This window comes from Oratosquilla oratoria, chromosome 29, assembly GCF_046742065.1.
Source record: "Oratosquilla oratoria isolate Oo_2021 chromosome 29, ASM4674206v1, whole genome shotgun sequence".
Lineage (NCBI taxonomy): Eukaryota > Metazoa > Arthropoda > Malacostraca > Stomatopoda > Squillidae > Oratosquilla > Oratosquilla oratoria.
The window spans coordinates 24,145,869-24,158,893 of NC_134805.1; the positions used below are offsets into that span (position 1 = coordinate 24,145,869).

General features: G+C 38.4%; 1 protein-coding gene across 1 annotated transcript; it reads right to left on the reverse strand.

Annotated features, from left to right (window-relative positions):
- Positions 1-224: 224 nt before the first annotated feature.
- On the reverse strand, positions 225-8,888 carry LOC143040676 (uncharacterized). The gene is made up of 9 exons (XM_076211946.1): positions 8,696-8,888; positions 6,574-6,736; positions 6,008-6,215; positions 5,734-5,882; positions 4,832-5,013; positions 1,918-2,101; positions 1,581-1,783; positions 1,164-1,380; positions 225-915 (listed from the first exon to the last, which is right to left on the reverse strand). Exons 1-9 carry the CDS (start codon positions 8,795-8,797, stop codon positions 764-766), a joined length of 1,560 nt encoding a protein of 519 aa, XP_076068061.1. The 5' UTR covers positions 8,798-8,888; the 3' UTR covers positions 225-763.
- Positions 8,889-13,025: the final 4,137 nt, after the last annotated feature.

Here is a 13,025-nt window from a genome sequence, read left to right on the forward strand (position 1 = left end):
TCATCAGTCTTAGATTTACAATGAATTGCACACTTTTCAAGTGTACTTGTGAATCATCCTTTGTTTGGTGAAATATTCTAACATCAAATAGGTTAATCACTATTCATTTTCTCTTACACATTTTAAACTGTAGTTATTTTGCAAATTCACTCCAGTACATTCAGATGATCAAGGTGAAGGATATTCATATTGCAGTTGTCTACAAACAACTCAAAATTATGAACCATAATCATTTCATTATTTGTAGTGGATGCTTGAATTTTTCATGCTATCTATTATCAAAGTACAAAAAATCTGTCAATAGCTCATTCATTCTCATTTCCCCTAATTCATTTTAATGTGACTGTTAAAATCTTTACCATTTCAGTAATGATTCAGGTAACTATTTGTTTTATGTGTGTAAATCAGAATTTTTTTTCATGAAATATTTGTTTTGATTTAACTTGTGGGTATTGTTTGATTGCAGGTGAGAATTTTTGTTCCCAGTTGATAAATCACTCATTGGGTAATGTATCTTTTTGGTATATATGATTGTATTGTAATGAAATTATACTATTCTAGTTAATAAAATGTTGATGAATACCTAGTTTGAAAAATTCTTTAACTACAGTTATACTGAGGACATGAGAACCTGTTTATACACCTCTTCAGTATATATTTTTATTTCTTGAGCACAAGATGTACTACAGGTTACAAAAATTTAAAAATTTTGTGGAAGTGACTCCCTGCTCCAGTCTCAAAATGATCAACCTGTAGTCAGAATTCAATCTTCTTCTATACTATAAAACCATCGGCTGTAGGTAATCTCTTCCTTCCAGTCTATGTGGCAAGCATGAAATCTGTCAATATTCAAATGTTTCTCCATATAATTCTGCAAATTCATGAGGCGTTCATTGTTGACAGAGTAATTATCACCTGAAAAAAAGAATAAAGAGCATAAAAATAAGGTAAATAAATTACTGGGCTTACCTTTGATCAATTCAAATATCACAATGGTGCACAAATTCTTATCTTCCATATATGTTGTGCAACAAGCAAATTAAACAAATTTAATCAGAGATAATATCACTGACACTGTACTTGTTAAAACAATTGTCATAGTTTGTACATGAACACTTTAACACTATTCACTTCTGCAAAACAATATGAAAAGAGAAACTCACTTATGTACATAATCGAAGGAACAGTCACTAAAAGAACTCTTAAGGAGTCACAAGCTCCTAAATTGACAATAGCTCCCTTAAATACACGCTCCGAAAAATCATTGCGTGATAAATTGAGTAAAGTCAAGGGTATCTGGCACAAGGAGTCTATAAAATCTGCAAATAGAATGGTTTCGGCTCTCTGAAGACCACAGTTTTCCAGCTCCAACACTGCTGCCTGGAAAATTGTTAAATATTTTACAGATTACATATCCAATACTATTTAACCATAAATATGCTTATGATGACTATGGACTGTAAGCACATAAAAAATACAAGTGAAATTACTAATTCCTCAAAGCTTTGTCTGCTGTGAACAAGATATACTATGGGCTAGTTTTTCATGAATATGTTTTGTAGTACAGTTCATTTTCTTACCTTACAAAGAACTCTGCAAAGACCTGCTAATGCAGAACACTCTAAATTATTCCCAAAATTATTTTCACCGATATCCAAATGCTTCAGGGACAATTTATGATGGCTCTTGGCAATAACATGGAGATCTTCAGCCTTAATAGAGCAACCTACGAGGCGTAGATACTCCAAACCTTGAGGAAGCTTTTCCAGGACCTTCAATTTTCCTTAACAAAATTCCAATAGTTAAATATACAAGATAAATTTGAAGTAAGGCATTCTGAAATACACAAACTATATCTATCACCATGACTTACTGATCGTATCAGTATTGATCATCATCTGCATCTATATAGCTCACCTGATAGTTTAATTCCAGACAAGTTAAGCTGAGTTAGGAGACGGAACTCTTGAAGAAATTCAATGGATGATAATGCTGGATTATATTCAAGATTTAAAGCCTTTAATGTCGGTGCTAAGGGACTGAAGAACTTGGAAATGTTCGTGTCCAGTGAACACATCTCAATTTCAAGGCTTTCAACTTTCTGTAAAGATAGGAATTTGCCTATGAATCAAAATCACTAATGATTTCTTTTGTATGGGGTGACCACCTCAACCACACAAATAAATTTATTCAGTCCCTAAACTTAAACATGAAGTATCTTCTCTCATGTCAATCAATCCTTTGTGACTTCAATTCAGCTTGTTTTTTCATTCCTCCTCCCCCACTCTCATCTTTATTTTACTTTACTTCCTCCTCTCCCTGCTCTCTTCTCCATTTATCTTCACCCCCGAATTCCATGAACAACAACTCCAATTTGGCCATCATCTCACCCACGGGATCAGGGGCATAAGGGCTCTTGCAGATTTCTCTTGGATGCCCCTTTGGCCAAAGGTACAGGTGCCAGAAACAGGAAGGCAAAAATTCATCCATATCCCAATGCATGTGCCCTTGGGTTTAGGTTCCTCATATGTACCTCATACTGCCCTGGGCACAACTCTCTCCCATGGTGGCATGATTGGGGCAAGTCAGCCAACCTGATGATTTCAGTCAAAAAATAATATTTAGGTTTTTTTTGGGTCGTTTTGGCCGCTCCCTCAGATTTGGCCACAATCTCACCACAGGTCCAGGACCATGAGGTCTCCTGCAGATTTCACTTGGGCATCCCTCAGGCTAAAGGTGTGGATGCCAGTGGCAGAAAGGCAAATATCAACCCACAGATTCAAATTTGGCTGGGCCTCGCACACATGCCCTTGGGTCCAGGCTCCTCACATGTACTTCATAGTGCCCTGTGCACAATACTCTCTCTCTCTCTCTGGGGCAAGTTTGGGCCAAATCAACTGACCTGATGATTTTGATCAAAATCCATTGGTGACTGTTCTGCAAAGTGGACATCAGAGAAAATCATCTACCTATCCTCCTTTACATTTAGCAACTCCCTAAAATACTCTTCCCATCTTCCTCTTTCTGCCATCTCTTCCATTATTATCTCTCCACGCACCTTTAACCTTTTCTTCTCTACTTGATTCGCCTCCTCTTCCTCTCTTAATTTCTTTCCAAAACACGTTTTTATTACTTTCAAAATTTTCTGTCATACTCTTACCCCATTTCACATCTGCTCTCCTCTATCTTATGCTTTACTTCTCTTCTCTTTTCTTTGTACCTCTCATGTGATTCTCTCATCCTATTTTGTAACCAATCAGTGAAAACTCACTTCTTCTCTTCTATAACCTTCTTTGCTTCATCACTCCACCACTCACTACTCTTCCTTCTATTTCTTCCCGTCCTCCTTGTTCCACACATCATTTCTGCACACCTTGTGACTCCCTCCCTTAACCATCTCCATTCCTCCTCCACTTCTAGTTCTACTATATCTTCACTCCCTCCCACTCCTCTCTCAGCTTTTTCTTGTACTCCTCATTTTCTTTCTCATCTAAGCATTTTACTCTAGAAACTTCCCCACCTTCTGTCCTTTTCCTCTTTCACCATCTATCCTCCACTCTCAACTTACCTTCCACCAAAAACTGATCTGATATTTCCCCACTCTCTCCCCTTAGAACATGTACATCCTAAACTCTTTTTAATTTTCTCCTGGTTACCACTATATAGTCCATTAAAACCCTATCCACCTCCTTCCATCCACCACCCTCTCCCATGTGTACTTATGCTTGACTTTCTTCCTAAACATTGTATTTGCTACCATCAACTCTCTACATCTCCATCTTCTCTCCACTATGATTTTTCCTTGGAACTCCACACTTTCCAACCAGTCTGTCTACTGGTTCATCTCCTACCAAGCAATAAGATCTCCCAAAACCACTACAGTGACATTTCTTCCAAAAACCTCTATGCACATATTTAAATCTATCCAAAATGCCTTCCTTTCCTCTACACTCTTCTCACCACCAGGCCCATATGCACTTACAAAAACCCACATCTCCCTTCCCAGTTTCACCTTTGTCCACATTAACCTTGAAGAAACCTCTTTCCACTCTACTACATGCTTACCTAGCTCTTCACTTACTAGTATAGCCACACTTCTCTCCCCTGTCCTCTCTTCACTCCTGAATGAGTAGGGAGGGTTGCTGTGTAAGTGAAGCAGCCCTGCTGTGAATGTACTGTCTTGCTCCTTTGCTTCTGACCCAGGTAGAAGGCAAGAGACAAGGATGACAGACAGAGTGAGAAATGAGGAGAGGAGGAGAGAAGGGGTGGAAAGGGACCTGGCATATAGGGCTGATGAAAGATTATTGGGAAGGTTTGGGCACATGGATAGAATGAGTGAAGGAAGATTAACAAAACAAGTGTGGAAAATAGAGGTGGATGGAGTGAACTTGAGGGGATGACTGAGGATGAGATGGATGGATGGGGTGAAAGCAGCTCTGAGCAAGAGCAGGGAATGGAGAAAGCAGGGTATAGGGGTGAGTGGAGAATGGTTGCATATAGATATTTTGATGCAGCCTTATGGGCTGGCTGGCTATCTGGCTTCATTTCCTGCATGAGTGAAAGAGTAGGGACAGTCACTGTGTAAGTGAAGCAGCCATGCTGTGTATGTACTCTCTTGCTGCAATGCTTCTGACCCAGATAGAGGATAGGAGACAAGGATGACACTTCATCGATGAGGAGCTAAGATGAGAGGGAAACATATGGGTGGCAGATGGGAGTGGAATGGGTGCATGCCTTGACTGGCTACCTCCCTTATAAGTGGAAGGTGCCCTTGGTATAGAGATATATTATTAATAATATTCATTATTATGTTACTCAAATTCACACTCACATTTTTGGCAAGATGATGAAGAATTACACAGATCTGTTTCTGTGGTATGGATGAACAATGCACACTGCGGAAATTAATTACAAGTCCTGCTCCATGGTGGGTACTAAGTTCACAGATCACACACAAATGCTTGAATGAGTTATCCCCCTTTTCTGTAACTTTTGCATCTATAATTGCAATGACTGTAAAAGAAATATATTTGTAAGTATGTATATACTAACAGCCCTTCATTGATGGATGAATGAAACAAATATTTGGCCCTGGGACCCAGTGCTTCACCCAGAAAAACATGGAGATATGAATGAAGCAATAAATAATTGCATCTGGATGAGCAATATACATTTTTAGAACAGACAGAAAGACATTCACATTTGTAAAAACTCAAAGGAAACTCAAATATCTAAAATCAATAAAATATGTGCTTAGACACCCATCTGTATTCCTAAAATGAGATCCATGAGGGCTTTTATATGGGGAAGCTCATGTAACTGAAGGCAATAAATCATGAGCTAAAACACCCAGCTATAATTCCTGTTAAGCCCATAAGGGTTCCCAGGGTTTCCACAATGGGAACCACTCTTGTTCTCCATAAAGAATGTTGCCTCGAACTTCATCAATTGGCAGCTCACAGCCCCACAGCAACTGGCAATGGCACTCAAACCCTACCACAGATTTCTCTGTGAAGAACTACTGGACTGCTGTCTGTGTTGAATTAGAGCAAGGCCGTCTCCATGCAAGGAATGTAGATCCCCTTTTAACTCCTACTTTACCTCCATTTTACTACTTTAAATATCTCCTTTTATCACCTGGAATAGATGCACTGGTTAGTGTTGTCAAAGTACTAAAAAGGCTATTACAAAATTGAATTACAATAGAAGTTGAACAAATCTTATTTCCCTTACCTTGGTCCCTGTCATCTGCATTGGGTTTATAATTGATTTCCACTGCTCTTTTTACATTTGACAACATCAGAATCCCATCTGTCTGAGGGTAGAAACCTGACAGATCTAGTTTCTTTAGATGGCTTCTTGATCTTTGAGTAATTAGCATTCTGAGAGTATTTAAATGAATATTTTAGATATAAATTCTTACAGGTGCTATGTATTCTTTTCATGGTGCAACTAACTTTTGGTACAAATGAACATGATATTCATTGTAAAATAGAAACAATCTTACCTCTCATTTATAAATGATGTAGCCACATACTTGGCTAAGTCATCAAAAGTACCATACAATTTGATTATTATGTCATGAATTGAAATTACTTTTTTGTTGCTTCTAACTTTCCTAAATTGAGATGGTATGTGGTTTTCAAGAATAAGTTCCTCATATGGCCATAATTCAACCAAAGGAATAACAGATATTGGTAGGTTTTCTGGCATTCCTGAAAACAATATAAGACATCTCAATATTTTTTGTATTGACAAATCTTTTCACAATACAAAAGCCTCTTCTCTTCTAAATACATTGGTATTTTGTAAAGATTGCCCCCAGGCAAGTTTGAAATTAGTCACAAACTGTGCACATAAGGAAATAAAAACTTTGGTTGCTTACAACACATTGCAAAAATCATCACTAACAGTGGTGTCAATTGAAGGTATGTCCATTTGTTGTTATTATTACATCTGTGAGAAATTTCCACTTTTCCTCATCCCTACTATTGGGTGCTGTGTTATGGCTGATAAATTTCATTTAATTACAATTAGCCCATTCTATAACATTAATATCCTTATATAGCTTACTATCTGGATTGTTCAGACACTTGAGTGCCACTGTTTTCAGAAGAGCAGGAAATAAGGGAGGAGGTGTATGGGGTAAATATCTTGTGGAGGTATCTTTGTCTTCAAGAATACGACATGCGGACAGGTATTCTAGTCGTAGTAAATCATGTTTCATTGGATCATTCTGCAAAAGATAAACATGATTAATTGTTAGTACTTTCCTCACCACTACTACTATGACTACTAATAACAATAATATATACAGATATGAAATGGCACTTTACTCCTAATAAGGGGGTAGCCAGTCATGGCATGCACCCACCCTTCACCCATTTGTTGTTCCTTTTATCTTAGTTCCCCACCCACTGCTCTGATCAGAAGTAGCATAGCAAGGTGCATCCTTCTGTTTGTACTTTATTCACACACTGAGACTCACGACTGCCCTTCTCACACTTAGTTTTTTCTGGCTCTCATGAGAACTTTTCAGTCCCTAGGTATTTTATTTCTACTGTTTAATTCTCTTTTACTAGGAATATGTTTTTTGCACAAGTTTTCACACTTGTGCATGGAAGACACTAGCATTTCTTCAACAGTTTCGCAATCACTCATCTTAGTCCAGTCAGCCCTTTCTAAATCTTCATTGAGTGACAACCAGTTTGCTCTCTCACTGAAACAATTAAGTTTTTCAGATTCTTTTCTGGGTGGGTAATTTTGCTTTCCTTTGTGTTGATTTTGCTAGTTGGTATATACTTCAATTAAATTATGGTCCAACACAATTGTTTTACTGATGTACACACTATGTATTAGTTCACAGTTGTTGAAAAAAAAATAAGGCCTAACACATTGTTCATTTGCGTTGGCTCCCTAATGACCTGTTCTAAATGGTTATCAGTGAGTCCAATTATTTCTTTGGCATGGGCTTGGTCACTGACTATTCCTCTACTTATACACCTAGAGGGCCATCTGATTATGGGCAGATTAAGATATCCATACATAATAATTTTGATAAATTTTTAGAAGTGCGCACTTATGCAATACAGCAATAGAAAATTAAATAATTATTTTGTAAATTATAATACATCAATGTGATATACTTTTTTATGGAATTCAGTAACAGAAAAAGTTGCTAAAAGAATTACACTAATGAACAAAGTCATGATGACTGCTTGAGATGTCATCTTTGTTTTGATAGATACGGAGGTTGAATAAATTAAATTATGATAAATTCATCTAACCTAAACTGTGTTTAGCGATGACATGCCTATAATTCTAGAGGTCACCAGGGTCGTGGATGGCCAGTTTTGGTATCCGATCGGACTGTGGGGAGTAGAGGAGTTTCATAGCTTAAAGAGTATTATGAAGGTCAACTCCATAGCACTGTTTCAAAACTATGTAGTGTGATGACATCACTTGGAGTAGGAGAATACCTGGTACACAACTTCAATGCCATCATCAAACTGACATTGTCATTGACGGGACTGGACAAATGACAATATGGCGTGTTGAACATATCAATGCAGCTCCCTTATGTAGTGTATTTGCTATTGCAATTTTTTTTTTATTACTGATTTCTGCCAAGAAAACATATACTAAGTTGATATATTATAATTTACAAAATGAATATTTAATTTTCTATTGCTATATCATGTAGGTGTACACTTCTAAAAAAATATAATTATTTTTGCTTCAGTTTCTTCTAGGTTTTCAGATACTTTTGCTACTAAATTAAAGAACTCTTCACTGTCATTGTTTGGTGGTCAGTAAACTGTCACTATCAACATGATTGAAACCACTGAAATCCTTCAGTGGAAATGAGGTGTGCATGTTCCTAATGCTAAAAAGAACTAGAGGTACTTGTACAAAGGTATAATGGGCAAGTTTGTACAATGGACCTAGATCAAGCTCCATACGTTTAACCCTCTCATGACATGACTGTCACTGATACAATCAATGTCATACATACTACATACAGCATCTCCACGGTAAGGTCCAACAGCCACGGCTGATATACTCATCTATTTGATAGGTCCATCTCCGCCATTAAAAGCAACCCAATAACATTCCCAGACTATCAATTAATCTATAACATAACTAGGATGTTTGAAGGAGCAGACTGCACAGATGACAGATGTGGAGTCTCTACCTTTATGGCCTGCAGTTCTTTCCCCTGATCTTCCACGTCTATAAGCCCCTCTGTCTTGGGTACAACATGATCTAGAATATGAAAAAGGCACTTCTGAAGCATTGTGACGAGATGCCATTAAATGAGCTCAGAATAAGAGACGATTTTTCAGTCTCTACAGTCAAAACACTAAATATTGTTGTGTGTGTTTTTCGACAATTTATGAAGAACTGCTAGGTTAATGGCTCAAATACCGCTAGATTATTTTCTAAACTAGCTAGATATCTCTAGTAAATGTATGCGATGGTCAATAAATGGGTTAGTGTAATGAATGTAATAAATATTAGGTAGTTATAGGGTTTCGGGCTTTCACCAGTTTCACTTTTTATCTTTTCAGATATTATTTTGTCTGAGAATGTATTGAATAACAGATCAACATCGAAAACATATAATAGTAGTGTTATTGAATTCTAAAACATATAAATACCAAAGGCTTCTCCCCTCTGTTAAAGGGAGATAGCTAAGTCAAAGGCATGAACCCACTCCCACCAATTCCAGTCCCATCCGCCACTATTGTTTCCCTCTCATCTTAGCTCCTTGTGGATGAAGGGTAATTGTTCTTGTCCATTGCCCAAGTAGGAAGGAATGCAGCAAGATACAGCACTTACACGGCGACCACCTACCGGGGCGAAATTCTTTTGGAATGCGTCAAAATATTATTCATACACAGACATCCTCCACTCAATATCCTTGCTCAACAGACATTCCCATCTTGCTCAAAGTCCATTTCACCCCATCCATCCATCTCGTCTTCGGTCGTACCCACAAATTCATTCCATTCACTTCTATTTTTCCATACCTTTTTTTTTGGTAATCTTTCTTCAGTCATTCTGTCCATGTGTCCAAAGCATCCCAATAATCTTTCATCAACACCTATCTGTTTGATTTTCATTTATTATTAGTTATGTGTCAATTTATTATCATTTACTGTTTACCTGTTTGTTTGTTATTCAACTATACCTATGTATTTATTTATGTATTTTGTTTGTTGCATACATTATTATATATTTTTTTTATAATTATTATTTTACTATTATTATGATTTTTTTCGCATCCGACCTAGATATGGACCAAAAGGTCTCCTGTCGGCATGCTCCGCCTTTGTAATCCTTTGTAATCTCCCTTTCCACCTCTGTTCTCCTCCTCACCTCATTTCTCAATCTACCCAACCTTGTAGCCCCTGCCATACTTCTCAGACATTTCATCTTAAACACATTTAAACTCCCCGTCTCTCTTAAATTCTAACTTTACGTCCCATATAGTGTCTGACGCAAATTCCTGGACAGTGGAAGAAGGTGGTAGATGAGGTGGTGTGGGTAACACGTACCTTAAGTGATTGATGAAGGGAGGGGGAAGATAGCTGCAGTTGGGGAACCGAAGTCCAGGCGATTTGTATCACATCTCGGGACCACTCGCCTTCCCTCCAAGGCAAGCGTGAGAGTAAATCAAAGAGGGGGGAGGGGTATGATGGGACAACTCATTAAGTGAACCGTCCTAGGCTAATGAAACCCAGAACTCCTATTGTGAGTTTTAATGAATTAAATAATTAAACACTAGAAATATGCTACTTGACATTAAATAAGGGTTTTAACAGTTGGCTTTCATACATACATCCTATCTATTCCCTGCGCGCGTTCCTAGCTTATGAAATTGTTAAATTATTTGTACTTAATATGTGTCTTGCTTGTGGAGACGTCTTCAATTAGCGTGGTCTCCTGCTGAGCTCCGACCGGCGCTGCTCCGCATTTGGTGGGGGCGGGGGGTGACGGCCTGGGCGGGCGCTGTGATGGGCTTGCAAGTCACTTCACCGACGTAGTCCCGGTCAATCGCACTGCACTATTAGAGTTCTTGAGTGAGGGGGTTTGTACCCAAATAATCGACACTCGATTGGCTCTCAAGGATGAAAATCCCCAACAGTCACATGAGGGAGGAAAGGACACGATTGGACTTCCGAGAACGAGCGGTCCGACCTCCTTTGATGAACTCGATGCTTAGACTGCCCTGTGTCCTGCGGGAGGTCAGGTCAAAATGCCCGCTAGCCGGCTTCCGACGTTGCCAATAGTTCTACGTTCCCGCCACTAGTGTTGAAGGGTACTACGAATAATGTTCATGTGGGAGGTGACACAGTTCCAATTGTTCCATGAGGTAGACACTGTTCACGAGCGTGTTAGATACAATCCTAATTATTCTAATTGCCTAGCTTAAAACAAATATGTGGCAGCGCGCAGGGGGGGGAGGGGGTGTGTTTGGACGCTTTGTTTGGGCGCGAAAACCGTTGAGCTTGGCTATGGGAACACGAATCTAAAGGGGGTGGGGGTGTTTCTAGATAATTAGAAGTCTCTCCCTTCGTTAAGGCACTTTAATTGATTGCCAAAATGGCACAACAGTTGAAGAGGATAAGGAGAAGGTGAAAGGACAGGATGTAGCTACTAGAAGTCTTAAGGACTCTGGTAATTCCCCCGAGTATAGGGAATGAAGGGCCGAAGCGGTGAGAAATCAGACGAGAAAATGGGAAGGGGAGGCAGCGAGCCGGGTGTCACAATTTCAAAAATTGTGACAGTGTCGTTGGCATGATCGCCCCTTCATATAATCTTTTTGCATCCATTCACAGATGCCTATTTCCCATGACGCTTTTTAATCCCCAAGACATTTACTTGCTTTTCTCGATCTATAGTTTACCCCCACTGTAATGCTAGGATTGTATATATATATATATATATATATATATATATATATATATATATATATATATATATATATATATATATATATATATATATATATATATGGAGGTGAGGTGGCAAAATGAAACGTTAAGGCTAGAGTATGGAGCTTTATTCAGAACCAGACGTTTCGACCTCTTGGGCCTTCCTCAGTGGACTGAATACAGAATAAGAATCAAAGTCCGTCAACAGCTTACATGGTGATCTGACGACCCTGCGTGACCTCATCCCGGTCTCGTTGTCCCCCCCACACTCGCCGACCGCCCTATATATAAATATATATATATATATATATATATATATATATATATATATATATATATATATATGTGTGTGTGTGTGTGTGTGTGTGTGTATGTATTCCAACTGTCTGAAGGTTTGTTTCAGTCCCGGGAGAGACTTGAGGATGAGGTGGAGCGAAAGAGAGGCCTCCATCGTGGGTGTAATAATGTCTAAACAGAAATGTAGTAGCACATTTGTAAATAACACACAAGAAACCCACAGTCAGAGAAAATAAACTTCGAATGAAAGAAGATTCTATATTTCGGCTACCAACTGTAGCCCTCTTCAGGAAAGTACATCTATTTCTGTCGCCAATAATTCAAATCTATTTCTAACTTGCAGTTGAAATTCTGGTTTTATATTCTCATTCTTCTATGTTTTCCAATCCCTCCTCGCCAGAACAATATTTCTTTCTATTAGTCTCAACTTAACTCTTTTCACAACTAGGCCCATATTCGCTTACAAAAACTCACATCCGCCATCTCAGTTTCACCTTCATTCACACTAACCTTAAAGATACTTCTTTCCACTCTACCACACGCTTTCCTATCTCCTTACCAGCAGAGCCACTCCTCCCCCACCTCGCCCCTTCCTCACTCCCGACACCCTCCCCACCACACTTGCAAACACAAAATCAACCTTCCCTTTCAACTTAGTTTCACTTAAGACTAACACATCTATCTTCCATTTAACAAAAATGTTGTCTATCTCTTCTGTTTTACTCTCATCTGTAACACAACCGCACACATCTAATGACCTAAATCTCAGGGTTCTGGCTGAAAATCTCCCAGACCCTCCTATGCCTTGACTTCTTGTATATTTTTACAGAGAGCAGGATACCTAGTCCCATCACTCCGTCCCACTTTTCCGCCTTTTACGACTCTCATAGGAAGTATGGTAGCAGAATTCTTTCCTCTCCTTACAACAGGGGACAGAGGCGAAAAAAGGTATACTTAAAGAAGTGGTATAGGACAATTTCAATACCTCAGTACGTGAAATGAATGAAACTAATACGTCACTGGCCATTTATTATCGAAAGGTAATGACATCCATTTATTGATTTATTTTTGTTGTTAATATGTAGCGTCATTCATTAGTGTTGTGAATCTTCATTTGCCATAGATAAATCTTTCATGTTTTGTATAGTAGTATTTTATATATTGTATGCTCCTTTTGAACATTATTGGCCCTGGTTTTGCCCTTTTGAAGAATAACGGTCCCATGTAAGAAAATAAGGTTATTTTGGGTTATGTTTGGTTAGGTTAGCTTAAGTTAGGTTTGGTTAG

Excerpts from the sequence above, each read along its gene's own strand:
- LOC143040676 (XM_076211946.1), bottom strand. The coding sequence starts at position 8,797 with ATGCTTCAGAAGTGCCTTTTTCATATTCTAGATCATGTTGTACCCAAG. Across the intron at positions 2,102-4,831 it reads TTCATCATCTTGCCAAAAAT|AAAGTTGAAAGCCTTGAAAT; the intron begins GTGAGTGTGAAT and ends CTATCTTTACAG. Across the intron at positions 1,784-1,917 it reads GTCTGGAATTAAACTATCAG|GAAAATTGAAGGTCCTGGAA; the intron begins GTGAGCTATATA and ends AATTTTGTTAAG.